We start from the raw sequence: 26,907 nt of genomic DNA, 5'->3' as shown, positions 1-26,907 counted from the left end.
TTAGCGGATCAATTTATTGCGTCCAGACGAGACACAATAAATCGATCCCTGATACATCGAACACTACCCGCCAATCCAGCGGGTAGTATAGACGTACCCTTAATTTGTGTATTGGTCCTGAGCTGGCCTTCTCCACAGGGAAGAATTTCACTCAAAGTGAATAGGCTGTTGGAACTCGCCAGCAAAACTGTATTGCAAATAACCAAGGATCGGAAAACACACTGTTGTCTGAGACATTAACACACCTTTGTGAAACTTGTGTTACATTTGCAAATGTGCATTTATTTTTAAAGCATGATTTTGCAAAGAAAAATGGAAGACAAGCTGTTTGAATGTCATTGTGATACTTTAAACAAAACAGAAGCTTGAAGGAAATTACACTAAACACTCCCCAATAGCTGACTAAGATATATAAACACTCTCAGAGAAATAATTACAACTATAGGCTGAATCCACATAGGTTAGTAAATAGAACAGTTGATAGCACAGGAGAAAAACTTGATTGAAAAAAAAACCCTAGTAACTGCATTGTACAGGCTTGAATATACACTTAGGCCCCAGGCCTGCAAAGACTTATGCATGTGTTTACATTTTGTTTCAGTTGGAGTACTTGTAATGCATAAAGTTAAGTGTGTGTGTATGTCTTTGGCAAAATACAGTGTCTAGTTAAGGCAATGGGAGTCTTTCCATTGATTTCAGTGGGCATTGTACTGGTTACTTATTGAACTTTGCCACTAAGAAGCTAGGAATAATTCCTTTAATTAAAATATATTTCCTTGTTACATGTGTGAACACTGAAATATTCCTTTAAAAAACAGCTGCATGTATATAAACTATAACATTTATCTTTAAAAAATGGTAGGTGAGCTACCTAGCTTATTGTCAATATAATGTAATCATTTGCCATTAAAGATAATACCCAGTGTAATCATTATTTAAACCCAAGCGATATTCCCCGCCCCAACCCCCTTACACCTGGGAGACACTAAATGGAAAGGCATTTTTGGATGGGCCAAGAAGTAATCAAATGAAATTCAGGTAGTTACACTTAAATGTTTCAGCTACTTTTGTTTGTGGTTGATAGCTACATATAAGGCTTACTTTTGCAAGATGTAGATGCTGTTGCTGCTACTTAATGACCATTTTTGTCTTAAAATTCATTCAAAGTGGATAAATCAGTACACACACATCTGACCAAATCAATCCCAGGTATAAGGCCACTGAAATCAGTGGAGTTACTCTAGGATGAATTTGACCCATTTTTAGTGTGCTAATTTCTGCATTCTGTGAAATAATACTTTGTAGTTTGCTTGAATGTTTTAATAGCTAATGTATTTATGGTGGTACACAAATTGAGGTCACCATTAGCGCTGAGGGAATTATTAATAATTTACCTCAATTAATTAGGTCTCTCTTTCTCCCCCGTCCCAACCAGTGGAATGATTGTGGGTAGATAACTCTTTCTGCTAATTTATTTCTTAGTTGAATTTACTAAATCAATCCTTTTACTGCATGGATGAACTGCAAAGCACTTAATGGAAGAGGGCCATGTGCCCCAAGGAACGATGGGGCCTGCAGTCCTGATGTGAAGGTCTTGCACCATATAGCACATTTCGACTGTGAGCAGCTGAGGGGGAGGCAGCTGGCAGCAGGTGAAGAGCCCACTCTTTGATGTACAGGCCGCTCTGTTTGTGGAGGTCCGCTGAAGAACTTAGTCGCCAAGTCCTGACTTCTGTTGTAGCACAGGCTGCTGAGGGCGGGCAGGGGCAGGAGAAGGATACCCAGACACCTACGTGGGACTAAGGAGAAAATGTTTGAGATGGAAGAAGAGAAGAATCTAAAGAAATGGAAGGAGAGAGCAAGAAAAGATGGAAAGAAAATGGGAAATGGAGATAGAAATGTGTTGTGAATAATACAATATGCTTAGTGCCAACAGCAGGCCCTAGCAGTAGAGGATTTTGATTCACTAGAGACACCACAGTGTAGATAGGGCAACTGTGTAACTTTGGAAATGTGGTCACCATATTGAATCAAGCTGCAAACCCTGAGGCGGCTCCACTTTGTGTCTCTGTGCTTGGTTTTGTTTGTTAATTATTTCCCATGTTGCGCTGTATTTCTGCTGCAGAAGAGCAGTTGCTGAGAGGAGGTCACATTGGGCCTCAGTGTTTGGAGTGTCTTTGGCTTGATCATAGAACCACACAAGTTAGGAAACAGCTACATTCAGGCCATCTCCCTGCAAAGGCAGCGCTGCTCCCTACAGCATTTTCTAGTTCAGGTAGACCAGGCGAGGCACTCCACCAGTTCACTCCAGTCAGGGGTTCTCCAGTCTCAAACACCCATAACATTTGACTGCTGATTTTAAATGAACATTGTTTTCTATATTTCAAAAGACTTTCAGCATCACAAACCCCATCAAATAAAGCTGCAGGTGTTTCTATTCTATCTGTTTGACTACAGAGTTATAGAGCAGTCCAAGATTTCATATGTAGTAAGGTTAAAAAAAATGCTCATGGTTTTTATTCCTTAATCGACGAGGCACTCTCCTTGCTCATCAGGCGACTCCTGATCATTACACTGCTGTGTCTTGATAACTGATCCTGAAATTCTGCTGTTGTAAAGAAGTACAGGATTGGATCCAAACAACAGTCCAGGCTTGCCAGGCTTAAGCAAAAGGGCTGAGAGTAAAGAGTGCTTCTGCGTATGGCGCAGTGTGTAATAACATTCTCTTTCACCATCATGTAGAAGAAGAAGTTGATGTGATACGGTGTGAAACACACAAAGAACACAGCTGCACACATAGAAACCATGCGTAAAGCTCTCCGTTTTTCACTGGTATTTTGCAAAGGCATTTCGTAATTCTGAAGAGACTCTTTTGTTTTCCAGGTACAGTATACAATAATAATTAGAGGGCCCACAAATCCTAAAAGCTCAGCTGTCGTGACCATAATCACAGAAGCTGTCTTACTTTCAATTTTCCTGACTCCAAGATCTGCAAAGCAGAAATTTGAATTGTTGGTTAAATCAGAGTTTCTCATAACTGGAAATGGTGAGCAAGCAGCCCCAACCACAATCCATACCACAGCACTAATGGTGGCATCATACCTGCGCTTCCAGTCTTTGGCTTTGAATGGATGGAGGAGGAAGTAGTACCTTTGAATACTTATGCAGGTAAGGAAACAAATGCTTGCGTACATGTTGAGATACTTCAGGTAAAAACATAACAAGCAGAGGAATCTCCCAAAAGGCCATGTGTGGTTTATATAATAATATATTCGTAGCGGTAACGAGAGAACATGAGCAAGATCGGCTGCAGCCAAATTAATCATAAAAATGACAGCTTTGTTTTTCTTGCTGATGAAGCGACATAAAACCCATAATGCAGCACTGTTTGCCAGAAGACCAGGAATGAATATTATGGTGTAAGTGGTTGCGTATAGAGAGTTTTTAAATGTTATATTAGGATCAGCACAGTTTTCTGAAGATCCGTTGCTCTGCATCTTGAGTGTGTCTGAGCAATCATTTGAGACTGGATGGAAGATTTCTGTAAAGAGTAAAAAGAGAATCATAACATCTAGCTCTTATATAGCATTTTGCATCAGTAGATCATGATCCCCATTTTGCACATTGGGAAACTGAGGCTCAGGGAGGTAAAAGTGACTTTCCTAAGGTCTCCTAGCCGGCCAGTGGGAGAGTCTGGAATGGAACCCAGAGCTCCTGAGTCTCAGTCTAGGGCTCTAGCCACTAAGCCATGGTGCCTCCCAAAACAATTGCTGTAAAGGCAAAGACAATGCAAGATTGATCAATATTAATATTTGCATCACATGTATTATATGCCTTAGTTACATTAGTACATTTAGTACAATGTAGAGCTTAGAACATGTCCTCTGTAAATCTTCTCACTCTTCAGTGCTTTTTCACAAGCAGTAAGATACTTTGGGGCTTATGAAACCTCAAAGACTGTTTCCCTCTATCTAAGGTATTTACCTGGTCCCAATTACCATAGCATCTGAGCACCTTACAGTCAATAATGTAGTTATCCTCACAATGCCCTGGTGAATAGGGCAGTGCTATTACCCCCACTTTATAGCTCGGGAAGTGAGGCACAGTAAGACTAAGCAACTTAGCCGGGGTCACCACAGGAAGTCTGTTGCAGATCAAAGAATTGAAATTGCGTGTCCCAGGTATCCAGTGCTTAATTTGTAATGAAAGATGTGCCGGAGCTCAAACAATTTTTTACTTTCATAACTGATGTGGCAAGCCCAGAGGTGCCGGGGCTATGAACTGCCGAGCCCAGAGATGCCAGGGCTATGAACTACCGAGACCAGAGGTGCTGGGGCTATGAACAGCCAGGCCCAGAGGTGCTGGGGCTACAAACAGCCAGGCCCAGAGGTACCAGGGCTATGAACAGCCAGGCCGAGAAGTGCCGGGGCTATAAACTGCTGAGGCAAGAGGTGCTGGGGCTCTGAACTGCTGAGCCCAGAGGTGCTGGAGCTCAGCCCTGGCACAAATTAAGCACTACAAGTATCAGTCTAGCACCCTAACCACTTAATCATTCTTCTCAACGTGAGCCAGGTCCATGGGACCCTGACAAAGCTGTAGCCATCAATGAAGAAGGGATTGATTTCCACCCAGCCTAGAAAAAATGCCTGTTTCTGACAGCCCACGATAAAACCTACTGTCTGGGCTAGACAAATGGAATTTACTTTCTTACTGCTCACCAAACACACTGAGGTACACTTAGAATGTGGTCATCCTGGGTCTCCCCACCACCTCAACACAAACCTGGGCCATGATTTTTAATTGAGCAGTTTAATTTTGAGGTGATATTTTCCTTTTTCAGACTCTCCTTTGATTCAAACTGCAGACTGATCAGGGTGAGGTGAGGCACTTCCAATTAAACTGTTAAATTAGGTATACCTTTCCTTCTTTAAACCAGACTGGGATTTCTCCTCAGAGGGGGTAATACAGGCGAGAAAAGTGTGGTTTGGGGATATTTCTGTACTCAAAATTCTGGGTGAGCTTGATTTACCAGCTCATCTAATGTAAGGGTAAAAATGAAGACTGGCTTCCTGTTTCCATGTAAATGTCATAGGATGGCTGAAGAAAGGGATGAGATTCCCAGCTGCTTTTCTACATTCCTTCCATGGCTCCACTCAGAGGAGTCTCTGGCAGCAGGATTTTATTGTCTCCCTTTTGCCAGGGAGTGAGGAGCACCAGAGGCACAGAGCCAGTATGAAAGCACAGACTTTCTGCATGGCAGTTGCAGGCCTTCTGCTGATTCCCATTCCCTTATGATCCATCAGAATCCATTGGATCTTCTAGGTATAGAGGTGGGCATCCCAATGGAATGATGGTGGAGGGATTCTGTGAGGAAATTTTCTCCACCTTAACTCCCTACAGGGAGTTTTACTGTGAGGATATAGCATTGGGGATACTGATTCACTGCAAATGACTCATTTTCTGCAAAGTACCACCTACAGGAGGCATCTGCCAGCAGAATTGTCTCTGTAAGTAGATGCTGGCCTGGTAACTTGTAGCATGTTACTCATACATGACTAAGAAGCATATGGTCTATTACAGGCTATGGTCCAAATTCACCACTGGTGTAATCATTGGCCTGTTTATGCCAACAGTGCCTATGACCACCCATTTTCTATGCCAGCAGGCCCTGGGAGCAGCAGTTGTTGCTCACTCTCTTTTTTGCCCTTCGTTTGAAACGTGTTTCTATTCCTCTGGCTTTTCTTTTCTCCCAGTCTTAAAGAGTAGCCCAGCAATGGACTAACGCCATATAGCACTGACAGCCACCCACCTACACCCCACCCAGGAAACAGGCCTCTGAAATGGCTGACTGAGATCAGTGGGAGTTAGGCCTTTTTTGAAAATACCACTAACCCGCTCTGTGTCTTTAGGCATCTAAATACCTTTAGCAATCTGGCCCAGGGACTGCTGTTCTTACATGAATTTCAATTCCATTGACCTGAAATTAAATCAAAATGGGATATTTCTGTTTCAGTCCCTTTGCATGCAGATGCCCCTAGGTGCAGTTAGCCTTTATTAGATTTTATGTAATAACTAAGGAATTAGAGTTCATAAGCACTATTGATGTAATCAAGCACAGCCTCCTGGTTCACCAGTGAGAACACTCCTACTGCAGGTCTTAAAAAGAACCCATGTATTAAATAAGCATTTGAGATAACATATTATCATCCTTGCTTCAGTAAAGCATTGTCTGCACACAAGTGATTTCCAGCAATGCAGCCTTCATTTTCTAATGGCAAAATATACCTTCTTACAAGCATTCCAGGCATGAGGAAATACCTATCCCTCAAAGGTTTTCTCACTGTTTGAGTTGCTTCTTGGCTGTGTAGAATCATGTTTTCTCAGAGAAAAGATATAGGTGCAGAATGATGCAGGTCTAGCATTGCTGATGGATAGAGAATAACGGAATTTTTGTGCCATAGTTTTCATCTCGTCCTATAATCTGTTCTTTAATTGGCCACAAGGTGTCAGATTTAGACAATGTTTCATTTCTTTTTGCCTTTTCTTTAGAGATTTCTAACCCTGCTAAGAGAAAATAAGGTGTAGACACCTAGATAGATATGGTATGATTATTTTTAAATTATGTTTTATTGGTTTTGTGTGTCTTGATGTCTTCTGGGAATATCTCAAATTGAAAAGCTTGTGTTCTGATTTTAGACAATTGACAGCAGAATAATTTCAGAGAAAAATCCCCTAACTTCTTGATGTTAGGGGAAAGTCCCGATTTAGGGAAATTAAACAAAGATAGCTGTTCAGAATCATTGTGGGCACAGCCACATGGTTACAAAAATACCCTTAAAATGCGGTTGACAAAAAATAAAAATTAAACATCTGTATTAAATTAGCAGTTGAACGATGGGCCTGTAAAAGGCTCTTTATTGATTTCAGTGGGCTCTGGTTCAGGCTCTGTATGATGAAATATGGACTAAGGAGTGTGAAATGATTGGCAGTGCAAAATTATGGGTAACATTTATATAATAACAATGCTCAAGTATAGAGCATTCTCACACACCAATTCACTAGGCTTGCCAATAATTAATCACTTTACTTAAAACATGATAAAACTATCCTCTAAGCTAAAATACAGAAGGATCCTGCTCAACACCTGGCAGGACTGGACTCTTACTGCAAAGCTACTGACAAAGCAAGGGCACCAACAGCATGTTGCATAGCACCGGTGGCAAGCTGACATATTCCATTCAATTATCTTTTTTCCCGTATAGTGAAGGCATATCACAGTAGTTTGGAAGTCACGAATGGACAGTGAAAGCCTCTGCTAAAACAAATTCCTACTGGATCATTTTCTTCAGAACGTGCCATTTCAATAAAACCAATAATGAATAAATACAATATTGACGTTTGCTTAATTGATTTGCATTTGTAAGACTGTGGTAACAAGGAGAGAAATGGTCTGTACAGGTGCACACTGTTACTTGTAGATGGAAGTCTGCAAAATATTATTTCCATGGCAATATCAAGAAAGGAATGCTCAAGCTGAGACCAACCAATGTAGGACTGTCATTCCTTGGCCCTACTGTTTTTTTGTTGTGCCCAGCAAGTGGTGACCAGACACTATAACTGCTTTAACTATGTTGCAAAATCCTCCCTCTAGAATTGCTCCTCTTGAGTGTTCCTGTATCTTGCACGTTGCTGGAGTCACAGTGAAAACTGAAACCCTCAAAGTCAGCGGTGAAAAGCTCTTCAGTTGAACCAAAGAGAGGCTTCCTCTGGCTGAATGCTGCTCACAGCTTCTTAGCTGTGATAAATATGTATGTCTTGCAGTGTTGTGATGCATGGCTAGAAAGGGTTAAACAGCTTGCAGGCTGAATGACCCAAAGCTCACCTTTAAAGTCAAGTTAGAAAGGTATGCAAATGATAATTAGGGCCATTCATGCTAAATAGGCTTAAAATGCAAACCTATATTGTTAGAAGTAATACTAATTGTGTGTATCTTAGATATTACCCTTAAACAGACAGTTCCTGCCTGTCACTATAACTATTGATTCAGAGATCAAAAGGGAATATTAACATCTGGATGAATCTTGGGCAAAATGATGTCATTGTCTATATGTCTCTTTGAAGTTTGTAATAGACTGCCTAATGGATACATTTGCCCTATGTTAATTTGTGTAATGAATTACTGGTGGTGTTTAGAAAGCAAAAGGCTTATTGTTTAACCAGGACTGTGTGGTCAAGTGGATGCTAGAACACTGTATAAAAAGATCCTTGGGTCCTGATTCTGTCATCTCAGATCTGCTTAAGCTTCATCAGGGGAAGTTTGAGTTGCAAGACTGAGGTCCCAGTTGTGCTGGTACGCCCTGAATATGAGATTTGGACATTGGACTATAACCTATGAACTATTTCTGAAAGAACTCTTTGCAGCTACAAAGCTCACCATCTGAATCTGAACCTCAGTGAATTGAACTTATGTCTGTATGTATATTGATCTTTTAATCATACTCTCTATAAATTTTAGTTTAGCTAATAAAAATTGGCTGTAGCGTGTATTTGGGTAAGATCTGAAACATTCAATATTGTGGTAGAACCTTTTCTTTTTATGATGACATAAGATTTACAACAATTTTCATCATATTTGACATGGGTATCTGGATGGAGGCCTGAGGCTGGATCACTTTAAGGGAACTTTGTTGTTTGGACTTCTGAGTAACCAGTCAGGTAATAAAGAAGCTGTTTTAGGCTGGCTTGGTAAATCTAAGTATTGGAATATCCACCAGCTTTTTGGGGATTGTCTGCCCCATGCTTTGCAGTTCACCCTAACTGAGTGACCACAGCTGGCTCCCCACTAGGACCCCGGTTACAAGTGTCAATATGAATCAAATGTCCATTGATGTATTCCATTATTCCCCTATGCAGTATAGTTGTGTAGCTGTGTTGGTCTCAGGAAATTAGCGAGACTAATAACTCATAGACTTTAATGTCAGAAGGGACCTACAGTATGGGGAGGAGGTGAGCAGCCCTCAGTGGCGAAGGAACAGGTTAAGGACTATTTAGAAAAGCTGAACATACACAAGTCCATGGGGTGGATGTGATGCATCTGATCCGAGGGTGCTGAGGAGTTGGCTGATGTGATTGCAGATTTTCATTATCTTTGAAAACTCTTCGCAATAGTGGGAGGTCCCACATGACTGGAAAAAGGCAAATATAGTGCCCATCTTTAAAAAAGGAAGAAGGAACATGGTCCTCAAGGAATCCATTTTGAAGCACTTGGAGGAGAGGAAGGTGATCAGGAACAGTCAACATGGATTCACCAAGGGCAAGTCATGCCTGGCCAGCCTGATTGCTTTCTATGGTGAGATAACTGGCTCTGTGGATATGGGGAAAGTGGTGGACATGATATATCTTGACTTTAGCAAAGCTTTTGATACGGTCTCCCACAGTATTCTTGCCAGCAAATTAAAGAAGAATGGATTGGATGAATGAACTATAAGGTGGATAGAAAGCTGTCCAGATCGCCAGGTTCAACAGCTAGTGATCAATGGCTCAATGTCTAGTTGGCAGCCAGTATCAAGCGGAGTACCCCAGGGGTCAGTCCTGGGGCCAGTTTTGTTCAACATCTTCATTAACAATCTGGATGATGGAATGGATTGCACCCTCAGCAAGTTTGCAGATGACACTAAACTTGGAGGTGTGGTAGATATGCTGGAGGGTAGGGCTAGGATACAGAGGGACCTAGACAAATTAGAGGATTGGGCCAAAAGAAACCTGATGAGGTTCAACAGACAAGTGCGGAGTCCTGCACTTAGAACGGAAGAATCCTATGCACTGCTACAGGCTGGGGACTGACTGCCTAAGTGGCAGTTCTGCAAAAAAGGACCTGGAGATTACAGTGGATGAGAAACTGGATATGAGTCAGCACTGTGCCCTTGTTGCCAAGAAGGCTGATGGCATATTGGGCTGCATTAGTAGGAGCATTGCCAGCAGATAGAGGGACATGATTATTCCCCTCTATTCAGCACTGGTGAGGCCACATCTGGAGTATTGCATCATGTTTTGAGCCCCCACTACAGAAGGGATATGGACAAATTGGAGAGAGTCCAGCGAAGGGCAACAAAAATGATTAGGGGGCTAGGGCACGTGAGGGAAGGCTGAGGGAACTGGGGTTATTTAGTCTGCAGAAGAGAAGAGTGAAGGGGGATTTGATAGAAGTCTTCAACTACCTGAATGGGAGTTCCCAAGAGGATGGAGCTCGGCTGGTCTCAGTGGCAGATGACAGAACAAGGAGCAATGGTCTCAAGTTGCAGTGGGGGAGGTCTAGATTGGATATTAGGAAAAACTATTTTACTAGGAGGGTGGTGAAGCACTGGAATGGGTTACCTAGGGAGGTGGTGGAATCCCATTCTTAGAGGTTTTTAAGGTCAGGCTTGACAAAGCCCTGGCTGGGATGATTTAGTTGGGGTTGGTCCTGCTTTTAGCAGGGGGTTGGACTAGGTGACCTCATGAGGTCTCTTCCAACCCTAATCTTCTATGATTCTATGATCATCATCATCTAGTCTGGCCTCCTGCACATTGCAGGCCACAGAACTCACCCACCCACTCATGTAATAGACCTATAACCTCTGGCTGAGCTACTGAAGTCCTCAAATCATGATTTAAAGACTTCAACTTACAGAGAATCCACCATCTACACTAGTTTTAAACCTGCAAGTGTCCCATGCCCCATGTTGCAGTAAAAGGTGACCCCTACCTCCCCAGGGTCTCTGCCAATCTGACTCTGGAGGAAAATTCCTTCCCAGCCCTGAATATGGTGATCAGTTGGACCCTGAGCATTTCAGCAAGATCCACCAGCCAGTCACCTGGAAAGAATTGTCTGTAATAACTCAGAGCCCTTGTGATGTTCCCCTGGTTCCAGATAACTCTGGACCAGTGATCTGCTAGGTCACTCCAATCCTCGACTCTGGGAGCCAAGCCAGCCTTACCCTGCTCTGCTTTGGGAATCCCCACTCCTGGGCTGTTCACACACAGCCTCTAGCATGTAAGCTGCTTGGATTGTGCAACCAAATGACACTAGCCAATATATCCAGTTCCAGACACAACCCTAGGAGCCTCCGTCTTGCAGTGCCCAGTTATGCCCACTGGATGCTGCAAGCTTATATGAGTTCATCAATTTAACAAAGAAATTGATATTTACCAGGCTTGTTATCCCAAGGGGAGTCTCTGACATGCTTCAAACCAAACACACTGCTTCAGGTAGAATAAACAAACAAATGTATTAACTACAAAAGATGGATTTTAAGTGATTATAAATAAAAGCACAAGTCAGGTTTGGTCAATGAAATGAAAGCAAAACGCATTCTAAGCTGCTCTTAACACTTTCAGTGCCCTTACAAACTTAGATGCTTCTCACCACAGGCTGGCTGGTTGCCTTTCAGCCAGGCTCGCCCCTTTGATCAGCGCTTCAGTCGCTTGGTGGTGGTAATGTAGAAGGGGGTAGAAGAGAGAGAGAGCATGGCAAATGTCTCTCCCTTTTATCATGTCCTTTCCTCCCTCTTGGCTTTGCCCCCCCCCCTTTAGAGTCAGATGAGCATTACCTCACTGTAGTCCCAAACTTACCAAGAGAAGGGCGGGGGTGACTCACTTGAGAGTCCAAAAGATCCTTTGTTGCTGCCTAGGCCAGTGTACCTTGTCCCTGTGATGCTGGGCAGGGTTTGTCCCATACATGCCCTGATGAGGTGTTAACTGCCCCTCTGCTCTTGGAGAGTTTTGCCTGGGCCTCTGCTCCTGGAGAGTTTTTTCCTGGGCTTGTTTTAAGCCATGAGGACACATTTTCAGCCTCATAACTATATATAACTAATTACAGCCTATAAGATTACTATAACAACAATGCTCAGTGCATCATGAGCCTTCCGAAGACACCTGACATGACAATCTTTGCATTGGATACCACATAATCATATTATAAGGACGAACATGGGGGTACATGGTGTTCCCCCGAGGTACAGAGCATCACAGCCCTCCCATCACCGGATGTTGGAGGATATTTGCTACTAGCATTCACAGACCGGCTACATGCCATTGTAGGCGGTGTCATCATACCGACCCCCTCAATAAACTTATCAAGATCAGTCTTGGAGCCAGTTAGGTTAATGGACTACTCCTACCTTGTTTGGTCCCTTACAATATGTGCAGACTACTTATGCTAAACAATCTGATTCACTTGGCATTTTGCTGTGACACAAGGAATACTTTTCCCAGACCTGGAGAAGAGCTTTGTGTAGTTCAAAAACTTCTCTCTTTCATCAACAGAACTTGGTCCAATAACAGATATTACCTCATCAATCCTGTATCTCCATTATTCCACTGGTCACTCATGCTGATAGGGAAAAGTATGGCCCTGAGGATTTCACAGGAGCCTAGGGCGACCAGACAGCAAGTGTGAAAAATCAGGACGGGGATAGAGGGTAATAGGAGCCTATATAAGAAAAAGACCCCAAAATTGGGACTGTCCCTATAAAATCAGGACATCTGGTCACCCTACATGGGCCGCAGCTCTGTGCTGATTGGGCCGCAGGTTGAGAGCCACTGCTTTATGCCTTTTAAAAAGAAAACCCCAACATCCTTATTTCATATACTAAAATCTCATGCGAAAGCTAAAGAGTGTCTCCCACTCGAGTCTGTGGCAAGACTGGCTTTGCATGCTAACTGACTCACCAGAAAAGAAATTCCCTTTTCATTTACTTAGCTTTGGAACCCAACTGTGCTGCTGAGTTTTGTCTGTAGTTACCTTCAGGATGCACAAACGTGGTCACCAGCCATCGGACAGGGGATTGCACTATTAAATTCCTTCCGATGTCTAGCCACCTGTTGGAGCGATTGCCACGGTATTGAGGAGTCTTAAATAAACAAGCTTTAGAAAGCGTGATTTAAATGCATCCATCAGAGATCAAGCTATGTCTAATCCAGTTTAATAATTGCAATCCTAATCCATGCTGCAGTTTCCGAATCAGTGGAAATTGCCTGATAGTGTCTGAGGCTGTGGCTACACTTAGCACTTCAAAGCGCTGCCGCGGCAGCGCTTTGAAGCGCTAAGTGTAGTCAAAGCGCCAGCGCTGGGAGAAAGCTCTCCCAGCGCTGTCCGTACTCCACCTCCCTGTGGGGAATAACGGACAGCGCTGGGAGCCGCGCTCCCAGCGCTGGGGCTTTGACCACACTGGCACTTTGCAGCGCCGCAATTTGCAGCGCTGGAGAGGGTGTGTTTTCACACCCTGCTGCAGCGCTGCAAATTTGTAAGTGTAGCCAAGCCCTGAGAACATTGAGCCCCACCCTTTAGACTTTTGTCACGTTGTGTTTTCCATCACCCAGCTCAAAGGAACACTATCATTCTGCTCTCACAGTTCAATTACAGAGCCTCATAGATTACATATAAACAACAACTGGGACAAGGAATCTTTTCAGTCTAATTAAAATCCTTCGCTAGATGAAATAGCGGTCTGCTGGAATTTCCGTCACCATCAAATACAATTTAAAAATAAAAGATTTGTGCTGATTTTGACTCTGAAATTACACCACAGAACAAAATGACCTCTTGTAACAACATTTGATAGTAATTAAGGTACTATTAATTGCAAGAGCATAAAATTTCACTCTCTCAGGCACCAGTGGTTTGTTACAACTACTACTTTAGCTCTTCCATGCTTGCAGAAATTTGGCGGGCAAACATCAAATCACCATACTGCTTTTGCCTGTGCTTCTGCAATCTCTGTCTGTAGCTTTATCTTGATGGAAAGGCTATCTTGAGAAAACACTCACTGCAATTTTTTTTTAACAATATAAAGTTAGTAAAACAAAGAGCGCTACAACAAGCTTATCTCATTGTAATTTTCCTGCTTTGACAAGGGAATGGCCACAATGAAAAGCACAAGAAAAGCATTATTTTAATGTAGCATATTCCAACAGCGCAGGTTCATTAGTTTTTGCTTTAATACATGAAGTCAGAGCTTGAAAAAAAGCCTTACCTTATTGCACAGCAATCCTGCTGATGACTGGAGACTCGTGCAGTTAGAAGAGGAAGTAAAATATGAAAGCTTGTTTACATCTCAGAAAGTAACCTGAATGACGCCACTGACTGGTTAAAATAAGGTTAGACTGTGACCGCATCCAGTGCTGCTGTAACAAACTTCACTGAGCACACATTAGGACTGGTGTACACAAAACTCGGACTATATACGTGCTTTTGAAATCAAGACGCATCAGTCTCACGTACATTGCGGCAAACCCTGCAAGGTGCTTATCGCCTTAGGAACACTTGCAACTCTCGTTGCGGTCTATTCCCATTAACTTCTACACTATTCCGTTAGCTCTCATGGGCTCTCTCTCCAGGACTGTTCCCGTGCAGCCTCCCAATGTCACCCTTCCTCTCACAAGAGCCAGGCTGCCACGGGAGACCAGGCAGAGCTATCACCCAGGACGAAAGCTCTTCTGTGGGCCAGGAGGGTTCCTTCCTTTGTAGGCCTCTGAGGCTGGGATTTGCATCTCCTGCCCTCCTCTACAGGCCGAACTCTGAGCTGATGTTTACAGAGTTCCCAGGGCCTTGCCTCACTCTCCAAAGGGAAGTTAACATTTGGCTCAGGGTATTTATTTTTAGTGGGCGGGGGCACCTAGTCACAGAATGTATCCAGCTATTGCCTTGTATTTGTCACTGCTGTTTGTGCAGCGTTTATTTCTTGTTCCATGTGATTGTAATGTACAGGGCCTACTCCTGCTCCCACTGAAGTCAATGTCAAAGTTCCTAGCAGCCTCAGTGGGAGCAGGAGCTGGCCCATCATTGCTCTGCAACCTGAATAGACAGAGAAACTAAAACAGTTTTAAATTTACGGGGACAACCCAGCGCTAGAAATGAGACTCTGTAACCATCCTGAAATGTGTCAAGCTACGGGGGGGAATCTGGGCACCGGTGAAGTAAATGGCAAAACTCCCATCACTTCAGTGGGGCCAGGAGTTCACCCAAGATCACTGACATTTAAAGTGTCAGAGGGCCCAATCCTGAGGTCCCTTTGGGAAGTCAGTGGAGTTTTGCCTGTGCAGGTGCTGCGGAATCAGACCCTTGGTTTGTAGCATGTAACTGTCACTATGTGTCAGCAGTAAATGCTCTACTGCATCCTGTTTAGGGCACAGCATTAGAGCACTGGTGAGAACATCCCAAGTCCTGTTTTCTCATAGAACAACAATTTAATCATTGATCTGTCTGCTCAGAAGTCTAAGGGCCATACCGTACCTATACCTGATACATACACAAGGGAGGAGGAAGATGCAAAAGCCTTCCTCTCTTTTTCCCTCTCCTCACCTGAAACCCCAGTGCACTTCTTTCTCCTTGTGCTCTCGGGGTGCAAATCACCCTGTAGCAGGGTGGACCCCTACTCCGGGGTTTGAAGGGGATTAAAAAGTGGCCTGACAGGGCTGAGCTGATTAGGGAAGTGGCTGCAGCTGGGGGCCACGCCCCAAACTGAGGAGCAGGGCCTTATAAAAGGCAGGGAAGCCAGGAGCCAGACAGTCTCTCTCTGGCTATAGAGAGAGATGGGCCTAGCTGCTGGGAAATAGAGACCAGGTACCTGAGTGAAGCAGGGCTGGGGACAGGGGACAGGCTAAGGAGCTGGGGAGCTCTGGTCTGGAAAGCCCCAGGCTATGGCCTAGCAGTGGGCCAATAGGTACTGTGGGTTGCAGAGGGCGGCCCAGGGGTAGGACAAAGCAGCAGGTCCAAACTCTCCTTGCCAGGGATGAGTTGGCTGAGACTGCAGTCTGCCCCAGAGTGTGGGGCTAGACAATGACTGGCAGTAGCCATACACTGAGGCAAGGTAGGGATAGAGGGTGAGGGTTCCCTAAGGAGGGGAGACCCAGAGAGATGGGGGTTTACTGCTAGGGGGCAGCACCCCATGTAGAAGGGCACCGGGTCCAAGGAGGGACACGGGGGCCTACGAACAGGTGGCTCACCAGCCTGCAGAGGGTGCTCCAGGGCTGGACTGGTCTAACTTCGGAGAGCAACCAGTAGGAGGCGCCACAGGGGTGAGTCCGACCCGTTTACACACCCCAAAGAGGGAGCCGTGCAAAGGAGGTGGGTCTAAGCCCTCCCTTTCCACATCAGCCATGCAGCTGGCGAGTCGCACCTTTCAACCAGCAGCGCACATACTACACCTTTGCCCTGGGAATTGGGCTGAATTACTCACTGTGGCTTTGTAACACTCTGCCATTACTGATGCTTTACTGTTTGGGGCTATAAAAGAGCTAAAAGTGATGGCGTCTAATTCCACTAAGCACGACCCTAGACAAATACCCTTTAACAAGCAGATCTCTGGTTTATAAATCTCTCTGTCTCAAAGAGTTGTTGAGAAGGTTGATAAGAATTGGAAGCTTGCTTTGCAATTATTTGCATAACTTGGTTGAAGAGAGAGATCAATCCTTTGGACAGTACTGTGGCTTATCTGCAAATACTGTGTTTGGTTTTAAGTTCCTCATGAGAAGCGGGAACAAATTTACTTTTGGGTGAATTCCAATAAAGTTGTTTTTTAAATTAAATGACCTCAAAATACCCGGTAGTACAGCATATGAAGCAGAAAATATTTTGGAACAGCTATTTAGAAATAACTCACTTATCAAAACTGAGAAACAATTTGTGAAATGCAGATGTTATCAGCTCTATTGCAGATGCTCTACAGCCTGCATGCTTACAGTTACAACACCTGCTTGACCTCTCGTGTTTGTCACTAATGGACTTGGTTTATTTAGACGAAGGCAAACCTCTTTGTAGAAGAGAGACATTAGATTCATTACAGTTGCAATTGTTTTAACTTACAGTTGTACAAATATAAAGGGAATGGTTGAGTGTTCCAGAGACTAACGGGTCTGAGTTCTGGGCTTTGTCACTAACTTTGCTGTGTGTCTAGTCACTGAGGGAATCTCAGAGCCTGGGTAGACAGACTCGGGATTGCAAGGCTCATGCTATGGAGCTAAAAATAGCTGAATAGACATTGTGTCTTGAACTGGAGCTCAGTCTCAGAAGCCCATGCTCCTTTGCAGGGGGCAGAGCAGACTCTAGCAGGCTGGAGCTTGCAGTAGGCTCTAGCGTCTGTATTACCTAATGCTTAAATAAAAATTATATAATTGTTTAATACAAGCTCTTGTTGCTTTTAATGCAGAGAACACCACAAAATCTGGCTGACTTTGTTAGGGGGCAGGGATTCAAGGTGAGGGAATCGTACAGAGATAGAACACTCTGTATTCTCTTTCATGCTGATTTTACATTCATGCTTGCTTTCTGTGTTGCTTTCCATAATATAAGACCAAAAGTGCATGATTGATTTATTGAAGAGGGAACAACATTAATGAGTTTTAGTTTATATAGGTATTTGGGAAATAGCTATTTTTTACACAGATATGTATATTTTCACATGAACAAGGGCGCTAACGTGAAGGAAAAATATTTACTCTTCTGATTAAAAAGTTACTGTTGTCCAATTAGGAACCAGACACAAAAACTCAAGACTTATGTTAAGTCAAACACAATGGATAGTGAATAATCAAAGTGAACAAATGCCCATAGCTTGAAATTTACTCACATAAACATTTTATCAAATGATTGTGAATAGCTAGTAGATATTTTTAAAATTGATCTGTTCACAAACAAGAAAGGCTAAATTTGTAATGAATGTTAACAATAAATCATTTGTCCAGTTCCACTACAAATATTTGCTACTGGTTTTCAGTATGCCAGTTGTGTACCCATCAAGAACAACACAAAAATCGATGCCAAGAACTGAAGATAATGCACTGATGCAAAAATGTATAAACATGTTTATTCTCAAAGCCAGATCTGTACCCTAAAAGTAGAAAACTGAGAAATAAACATACGAGGCAAGATAGCTAAAAATCAGAATATGTGAACAAAATATAGACTCTCCAAATGTGTGTGTGTGCGTGTAAGAAAAGAACAGAACAGATGTGTGGGTGGAGGCATACAAAAAACTTTTCATGTGGTGTTCAATTTGTAATTTACTGGCTATATTTTTTTATGACAACTGGAAGCTTGTTGGTTTCCACTGGACCTTTTATTAACATGTAGCTGGAGTTATATGTACAATTAAATGATTGTATTGCTGATTCTGTTTGGCCAGGTTTTCCCTAGCCATAGTGCAGGTGCGCAGATTTTACTTTACTTTAATTTAAAGGGTACATTTTAAGATCTTAATTTACTATTTATACCAGGGGTAGGCAACCTATGGCATGTGTGCCAAAGGCGGCATGCGAGCTGATTTTCAGTGGCACTCACGCTGCCCGGGTCCTCGCCACCGGTCCGGGCGGCTCTGCATTTTAATTTAATTTTAAATGAAGCTTCTTAAACATTTTAAAAACCTTATTTACTTTACATACAACAATAGTTTAGTTATATATCATAGACTTATAGAAAGAGACCTTCTAAAAACGTTAAAATGTATTACTGGCACGTGAAACCTTAAATTAGAGTGAATAAATGAAGACTCAGCACAGCATTTCTTAAAGGTTGCTGACCCCTGATATATACAGTACTTACTGTGCACAGAGCCCAGTTCTGCAATACAGTAGCATACCAGTTCCCTCTTGTTTAATCACTGGGTATACCACAAGAGTAAAACATATGCAAGAGGTGCTATAAGTAGGGCCCTACCAAATTCACAGCCATGCAAAATGCAGTATGGACCGTGAAATCTGGTCTCCCCCTGTGAACTCTGCTCTTTTGTGTGCTTTACCCTATACTATATAGATTTCACGTGGGAGGCCAGTGTTTCTCAAATTGAGGATCCAATTTGAAGTTGCAGGGGGTGACAAGGTTATTTGAGCAATGTCGCAGCATTGCCACCCTTACATCTGCACTGCCTTCAGAGCTGGGCAGCCGGAGTATGGTGGCTGCTGACTAAGGGCCCAGCTCTGAAGGCAGCAGTGCAGAAGTAAAGGTGGCAATACCATACCATGCTATCCTTACTTCTGCACTGCTGCTGGAGGCAGCTCTGCTTTCAGAGCTGGGCTCCCAGCCAGCAACTGCCATTCTCTGGCCGCCCAGCTCTGCCAGCAGCACCACTGCCAGCAGCAGCGCAGAAGTCAGGGTAGCAGTACCGCAACCCCCCTCCCACAATAACCTTGTGACTCCTGCACAGCTCCCATTTGGGTCAGGACCCCTACAGTTACAACATCGTGAAACTTTAGATTTAAATATCTGCAATCATGAAATTTACATTTTTTTAAATCCTATGACCATGAAATTGACCAAAATGCACAGTGAATTTGGTAGGGCCCTAGCTATAAGGTGTCGCAAAGCCATTTGTTCATATAAAAACTGTTGTGTACATAACACTTAGTTCTTATAGTAACTATGGACAGGATGAACTTCAAATGCTTCAGAGGCTGAGCTAGGTTCGGATGAATGCCCAAAATCTTGGATGCTCATCCAGAGTTTATTCAAACCACTTTCTGAGACCTGGAGAGCGAGGCTTTCTCACAAGAAGTCTGGGACTTTTCTTCTGGTCCAGACAAAACTACCACACCACGAGAAGAGTTTTTTTTATTTGTGGTATTTTGGTACTTCTGGTTTGGGGCGGAAACTGGAAGTGGGAAAAAGACGTTATATACACTCTGTGAAAAAGATTGGTTTTAAAGTGGATTCCAAAAATAGATGAAGTTTCATGAGGTCTTTATTAAACCTTATTTGGCCATGCCTTATGTGACAGTCTGTATCTCTATGTCCACTCCTTTTTCAAGACTATGATAAATGTTGTACAAACTATGCCTTGTAAGGTATAATTTGAAACCTCATGATTTCCTGATCATTATTGTCCTGGTAAAATATGTGTGACCACATTGTATGTAAAGTTATATGATTCTACTGTATGATGTTACTAAGACATATTCTAAATCTGGGGAAGCAGCTACACACCAGTTCCTCAGAGACAAAAAGCAAACTGATGCCTGAGCCAGGTGTCAACAAAATCATATGGACTATCACTTGGTTAAATGGCAATTCTTTGGCAGGAAAAAGAGTATGAGCGAGAAATTTACATCTTGGAAAAGAAACTGCTGGAGATTCCTGTCTCCACAGACTTTCTGTCTCCTGAACCCCAGCTAGCAATGATTCTTAAAGAAGAGGAAAAGGTATAAGAATGGGATCAAATGCCACAATTTTTTCTGCCCTTTCTCTCTACCCACAGCAGCCACAACACCTGGAAGAACAAAGGAAAAAGTTTTGGCCTGGGGGAGGAATCCTGACTGAGAAACATTCAGCCAGTAAGACTGCTGAAGCATGTGGTGAGAGAGAGTATTTCTTTGAATCCATTTAGTTTGTTAAATTAGTAGTTAGCTGTGTTTTCTTGTAACCAATTCTGACTTTTATGTCTCATTACTTGTAATCACTTAAAATCTTTCTGTAGTTAATAAATTTGTTTTATTGGTTTAAGCTAGTGTGTTTGAACCCCACATTACAAGTTTTTTGCATGTTTGGATTGAAGTGTTTGGGAAACGCCTTTTGAGATAACAGGATTTATGCATATCATTTTCTATTAATAAAATGATGGACTTTACATGAGCTTGTATTGTCCAGGAGAGGGCTGGGCAATACAAGATGCGCATTTCGGGGGGAAAGTCTGGGACTGGGACTTTGCTAGTGTTGTTCTGCAGTGTAATTCAAGAGTGGCTTGCCATAGCACTTAGACAGACAGCCAGGAGTAATTTACATGCTAGAGGCTGTGTGTGAACAGACCAGGAGTGGTTACTCTCACAGCAAAGCAATGTAAAAGGCACCCCAGGTTGGAGAATTGAGGGGAAACATCTGTTCAACTGTCCAGATTGTACCCTGGGGATGCCACACCTTATCATCCAGAATCTCTTGCTGCATTGCATCAAGTAACCCGCACCTTTGGGAATGGACGTAAGACTTTTTTTTTAATGTCATGGTTTTCACACTAGTGAAAATGGGCAAACAGCAGCTAACCTACAAAATGTAATAGCAAATGGAACAGGTTAGTTTTTAAAAGAGAAATCTCTTGTTAAGGACAGCAAAAAGCTCAGTCCTGGTGAAAGAGAGCAAAGCATTCACAGAGAAGCCAATTGAGTCAACACCCAGGATAAAGAGTTCAAAGGCAAATAGTCATATTTCAAGCACTATTCTGAACAGTTCCCATCCAGTGAAAGATTCCAAGGAGAGGCTGATTCACTGTGGAAAACTGATTCACACAACTGCGTTTGCTGTAAGATTTCACTAAGAAAACGGGAAACCATCATTGACAACATCAACACACGAAAGCATCTAGCCACAAACCAACATGAGTTTTGTTCTTATGAAATTGCGAAAAGACAGGAGAGTCACCCAGCGCACAAAATAGTCCAGGGTAACCAAGTTTTCTTTAGATTATATCTTCTTTAAATTTAAAGAACATTGTAATACAGGGGTCAGCAACCTTTCAGAAGTGGGGTGCCAAATCTTCATTTATTCACTCTAATTTAAGGTTTCACGTGCCAGTAATATATTTTAATGCTTTTAGAAGGTCTCTTTCTATAAGTCTATAATATATAACTAAACTGTTGTTCTATATAAAGTAAATAATGTTTTTAAAAAGTTTAAGAAGCTTCATTTAAAATTAAATTAAAATGGAGAGACCACCCCCCCCCCGGACTGGTGGCCAGGACCTGGGCAGTGTGAGTGCCACTGAAAATCAGCTCGTGTGCCGCCTATGGCACACGTGCCATAGGTTGCCTATCCCTGTTCTAATATATAATTTTTAATATCAGAGTGGCCTAACATTTGAATGGTAAAGCTGAATGTTAAACTGTAGTGTTTTATAATGCTCTGCTTAAGTTTCTCTGTAATTCTCTGAAGCTGAAATTCACCCAAAAAGCAAGACCGAATCTTCCCATGTGTGTTGACTGAGTCTGGAATGTTGTGGGCACCAGAATGCAAATAGTGGCTGGCTGACACAATGTCCTCGGCCCCATCTAAGATCTTCAGAGGGGCCTCTGGACAAATGGGCCAAGGTGATTTGGGGACAGACTTGGTGAGTATGTGTAGAATCTACAAGTACATGGATTGGGTGGTCTGAAACTGGTGCAGAGGGAGAGGAATAGTAGTCACAAAGGGGCTGTGTTGTAGCCTAGTGGCCTGCATTCAGTGTGGGGGTGAATTCTCTCACTGCCACCCCCAGCTCATTTGCCTCACAAAGTCTGATTACTCCAACTTTGTGCTGAAGGGGGTGAGTAAATGTGTCTGCCCAGCAGTGGTGTCTGGATGAGGAAGTCAAGAGGAGTAGTTTATTGGCTTTCTTGACTTGTAGTTGGCCTTAAGTATCCATTTCTCCTTTTAAGGACTTCTATCTTCATTAGTGCTCGGCTGTTCACTGAATCACTACTTCAATTGTCTTTTCTGCCTTGCATTTTGCTCACACCTGGGGAGGAAGTACAGCATTTCAGTATCCTGTTTAAATACATAGTGTTCCACAGTTTATCTACACACAGAGCACTCACAGAACATGTCCTTGACACCTGCAGGTGATACATGTTCATTTATGTACATCTTTTTATTTTCTGATCTTTATCCTTGCCGTATTACAGTGGCCAGATTGTGTTTTAGTTGCTAGATCCATACACAGTATCTTATTTTTTTATTTTTATTATTATCTATAAAGCTCAAGTTTTCTGAGCAATCTAAACAATATACTCTCTTCACTGGGTCCCCATTTTCCGAGACACAAAAGTGTATTCATTAAATTCATATTATAGATGAATATTCTATATTCATTTTGTGCTGTGCCCATCCCCAATGCATCTGAGCAAGCTCTTTAAAACCACAGCAATGCCCCATTTTATTGATCTGATCATTTCCACTTGGGGAACCCATACACAGATTAGGATTAGTAAACTGACCATGTTTATGACTGGTGCCAGAGTTATACCTCTAGAAGCTGAAGATCTCTGTGCACAGAAATGATCCATCACAAGCAATAGCCAGGCAGGTCTCCCATTCTGTCTCACCAATGTGCCTTCATCACCAACTGGATGTACCAACTTTTGGGATGAAAGGGGAGTTATCACTCCTTTGCAGTTCAGTTCCTAGCCTCTCGGAGGAGATTTCCAACACAAATGTCAGTCAGTGCCAAGTGTGAAGGTGTATTTTTGTAATATGTCTGTTAGCATCTGTATATTTGTAAATAACTGTTGCAGTCTGTTAAGGTTAAAGCTGGTTTAATTTTTTTCATGAAACCATTTAAATCTCTGAGTTCAAACACTCCCAGGTTTCATGGTGTTCAAAACTGGATCTGATCGTTAGCATTGAAACCCATGTCTAGTCACTACTGAACTGCACTGACCTTGAAGTGAAAGGCTGGCTAGCCCAGTACTATCCCACACAATAACATATAAACTGGGCCGCAGGAAATCTGCATGATTTTAATAGCTAATTTCTGTGGCTAATGTAGGAGAATTCCACAGCAGATATTTGTGCAGCACGGGCACTCTGTGCCTACGGCTCCTGTTGGTAGACTCCAGGGATACACCCTGTCCTTTCTGCGCCATTCCTATATATACAACATGTTGACTGGCCATGCGAAGCAAGGACTTACACACAACTTCATAACATTTCTCTGTTTGTGTCTCTGTAATGTGGTAACTTGTGAATGCCACATTCAATCGATTCCAAATTTTCAAGAAATATTCTAGGCAGAACCCTACTGATTTTGTTAGCAAACCCAGCAGCTTCAACCACCTCTATAATTTTCTACAGATAAAAGAACCAGTTGATTGTAGCCATTAACACCTTCCAGAATACCAATACACTCATTTTAGCTCTGACCATCCTCCCAGTAGAGTTTATCTCCCATACAGAAAGACAAGAAATAAGAATGATTGAGGGGAAGGTAGTAGGGGGGAATGGGATGAACCCAGAACCCCGTCATGAAGGGAAGAACAGAGGACAATGGGATGGTGAGAGGGTGACACTGGAGAGTCATAGAGCCTCTGGCATAAGTGAGGGAGGGTAGGATGAATGCAAAAAGCCCTGTTGTGTGCAGTGAGCTCACCCTACAGAAAAAATGAAATGTGTCACTCTCTGGTATTACACACGGAGCACCATTAACCCGAATCCAGAGCCAAGCCCTCTAAGATAAAATGGTCACTTTTCATGGTGATGATGTCAACAGTAGGTTATACTATGGCTGAGACTTTCCCTCTCAAAAACATCCATCCCTGTATACATACGTATCTGTTTTTATTAATAATGAAAATTGAGTTGGCCCTAGATTTGGATAATGCCTACCCAGTGGTGTGTTTCACTTCCTTAATTGTGAGCTTTACTCAATAATTTAAAATACATGTGAAAAGTATTTTGAAGGCACCTATTTCCTTGGAGAACAAAAGAATGTGTTAAAAGTTTGGTGATTAATTTTTTATTTTGATAAAGAAACAGACAATGAAAACTGCAAAAAGGGTAAAGGGATTACAGCTTGTATATATTTCCAAATACCTCATGGGTCACGCCTCTCCAATAGAATTATGCAAGTACACAATTTGATAACTTGTCAAGGCTGCAAGACCAGGTGATAGAAAACCAGACAGTACTACATAGACACCGCACGTTAAGTCTGGGTAATAGTAATAAAATAGGAGAAGACCTACATGAACAGGGAGTGGAGGGAAGGAGAGACGGCGGGGGGAGAAGAGGGCTTAGGTGGAATGGGGGTCTGGCATTCTAAAACTCTCTCGCCTGTCTCATTTTCAAACATGCGTGCACACACACACATGCTTACCACGCCCTTTTATTCTTTCTAAGGATACGTTGACACTTAACATGCGCTTCACTGTAGCCACTCACTACAGCAACAGGAGGGGTTCTTCCATCACCATAGTTAATCCACCTTCCTGAGAGGTGGTAGAATTTAGTGGTGTCTACACACCAGGCATTAGATCTGCTTAATTCCAGCACTCAGGGGTGTGGATTTTTCATACCTCTGGGCAACACAGCTCCGTCAGTTTAACTTTTGACATATCTCCAAAGGACAGAAAGGAAAAGGAAAAGGGAGGGAGAAGGTCAGCATTGTCATTCATTTCTCCACATTTCTGAGGCTGTGGTATTGGCTGTGAAATCATATTTCCCTATGGACTCTAACCATTGCTAAATACATTTGTCTACTGCCTTCACAAATGCTAGATTATTTCTAGGCTAACAAAGAAAAAAGCCCAGTAGGTAGGTTTGAGGGTTTTTTGTTTTGTTTTTTTTTGTTCTTTTTACCCTCTTCAAGCTGCTGTTGCACTGGCTCAGGGGGTTTTCCTCTATATTATAATACTAACTGGCTAGCTGTATGACTCATAAGAAAACAGCGCTGTATCTAGCCGTTGTGGTTTAATTCTGAGGTTTGTTTGTCAAAGTCATGTGCAAACTCCACTTGCACATATTTAATGGGCTGGAAAACTGTAGTTGTTTCAGACTTGGCACCAAGCACTAAAAAACCAAAACACTTTTTACCGTTTTTTGACCTGAGTGATTAACCCAAGTTCAGGGCTCTGTGGATTGTTTCACTTAGGAGGAGACCCTGATGGTGCAGCAAGGTATCTTATGCAATTCTGTTCATTACAAAGAGTGTAACACAACGGGCCAAATTCTGCCTCTGGAATGCATATGTGTAACACCCACCAAAGCCAGTCAGACGTCTGCAGGCACCCAAGGGCAGAATCTGGCCCTTTTCATGATTTGTTTAAACCTTTATGGCCCATAAGTATCATGATCTAATTTTTTTTCAAAAGTAACAACTGATTTCGGGCATCACAATTTTTGGTATTCAGTGTAAGACACATTAAAGGGGTCTGATTTTCAGGAAGTCTCAAGCACTTACCCTCTGAAAATCAGACCCAGTTAAAGTGTCTCCTACTTGACTATGCAAATATTGAGACAGTAACATCACTAGTCACTTCTGCAAATTTGGGTCATGGTTCCTGGCATATCACTGAAAATGTGTTCTTGTCAAATGGTTTGCAGCGTATACGATACATACTTACATCTCGTATGACTAATTAGGGGCCATATTGTGACAACTTTACTCACAATGAGCAGTACCTTAGTCCTAGGTAATTCCACTGGCTTCAAACTATTCAGGATAACTCTCTTGGTTTCAATGGGATTTAAGTACATGCTTCAGGGCTTTCCTGAATCAGGGCCTAAAATAACAGTGCTGATGACAATGCAACAATGCAAATAGTGGTCCCTTGAAGAACTATCAAAGAGTTGCTAAAATGAAGTGAGGGGGAAGTTGTTGAGAGAATGGAGCCCTTAGAGAGAGGAGCAGATAATACAAAAGCAAACTGTTGCAATTGCATTTGGCTGTAGTATACAGGTCATTGCTACTTAACTATGTAGCTGTCAGCATGTACTACATGTGCCATTGTGTAGCTGTGTGCATGCCCAGTGCAAATCTCTCCTGGTCACACTGCTGATCATGCCCAGAACTGTGAGAACCGACACTGCACTGACTGATGTTCATTTCACTGTGTGATCTCCTCAGGGGGAGAGGAGAGGTAATTTTTTTTTGTATGTAACAGGCCAGAAACCACCCTGAATACAGATGCGTCTGAACCCAAAAGTGAGACTCCATGACCTTTTGGGGAGGATGGGCATTTCACAACCCCAATCAGATATGGGTTCCAATTTCAGCTCTGTCGCCATGATGGGAAAAACCAAGAGCTCAAACCCAAACATCCCAAAACATCCCAGACACTAACAAAAAGCCTGATCCTATGCCCATCTAAGCCAATGGAGGGATTCCCAGTGACTTCAGTGGCCATAGGACTGGGCCCTACATTCTTAGGTACCACTGTTGATTCATGAACATAAGTAAAATTCAAACCAATGCTAAT

General features: G+C 42.7%; 1 protein-coding gene across 2 annotated transcripts; it reads right to left on the bottom strand.

Moving 5' to 3' along the window:
- Positions 1 to 281: 281 nt before the first annotated feature.
- LOC123377750 (putative P2Y purinoceptor 10) lies at positions 282 to 14,042 on the bottom strand. 2 transcript variants are annotated; one of them, XM_045030985.1, is made up of 2 exons: positions 14,013 to 14,042; positions 282 to 3,541 (listed from the first exon to the last, which is right to left on the bottom strand). In XM_045030985.1, the coding sequence occupies exon 2, from the start codon at positions 3,495 to 3,497 to the stop codon at positions 2,517 to 2,519; it is 981 nt and encodes a 326-aa protein (XP_044886920.1). In that variant the 5' UTR covers positions 3,498 to 3,541; positions 14,013 to 14,042; the 3' UTR covers positions 282 to 2,516. The 2 variants fall into 2 exon arrangements, with proteins under 2 accessions (XP_044886920.1, XP_044886922.1); XM_045030987.1 differs by lacking the exon at positions 14,013 to 14,042 and adding an exon at positions 12,329 to 12,412.
- Positions 14,043 to 26,907: the final 12,865 nt, after the last annotated feature.

Source organism: Mauremys mutica, chromosome 9 (genome assembly GCF_020497125.1).
Source record: "Mauremys mutica isolate MM-2020 ecotype Southern chromosome 9, ASM2049712v1, whole genome shotgun sequence".
Taxonomy (NCBI): domain Eukaryota; kingdom Metazoa; phylum Chordata; order Testudines; family Geoemydidae; genus Mauremys; species Mauremys mutica.
This window is presented reverse-complemented; position numbering and strand designations above follow the sequence as displayed.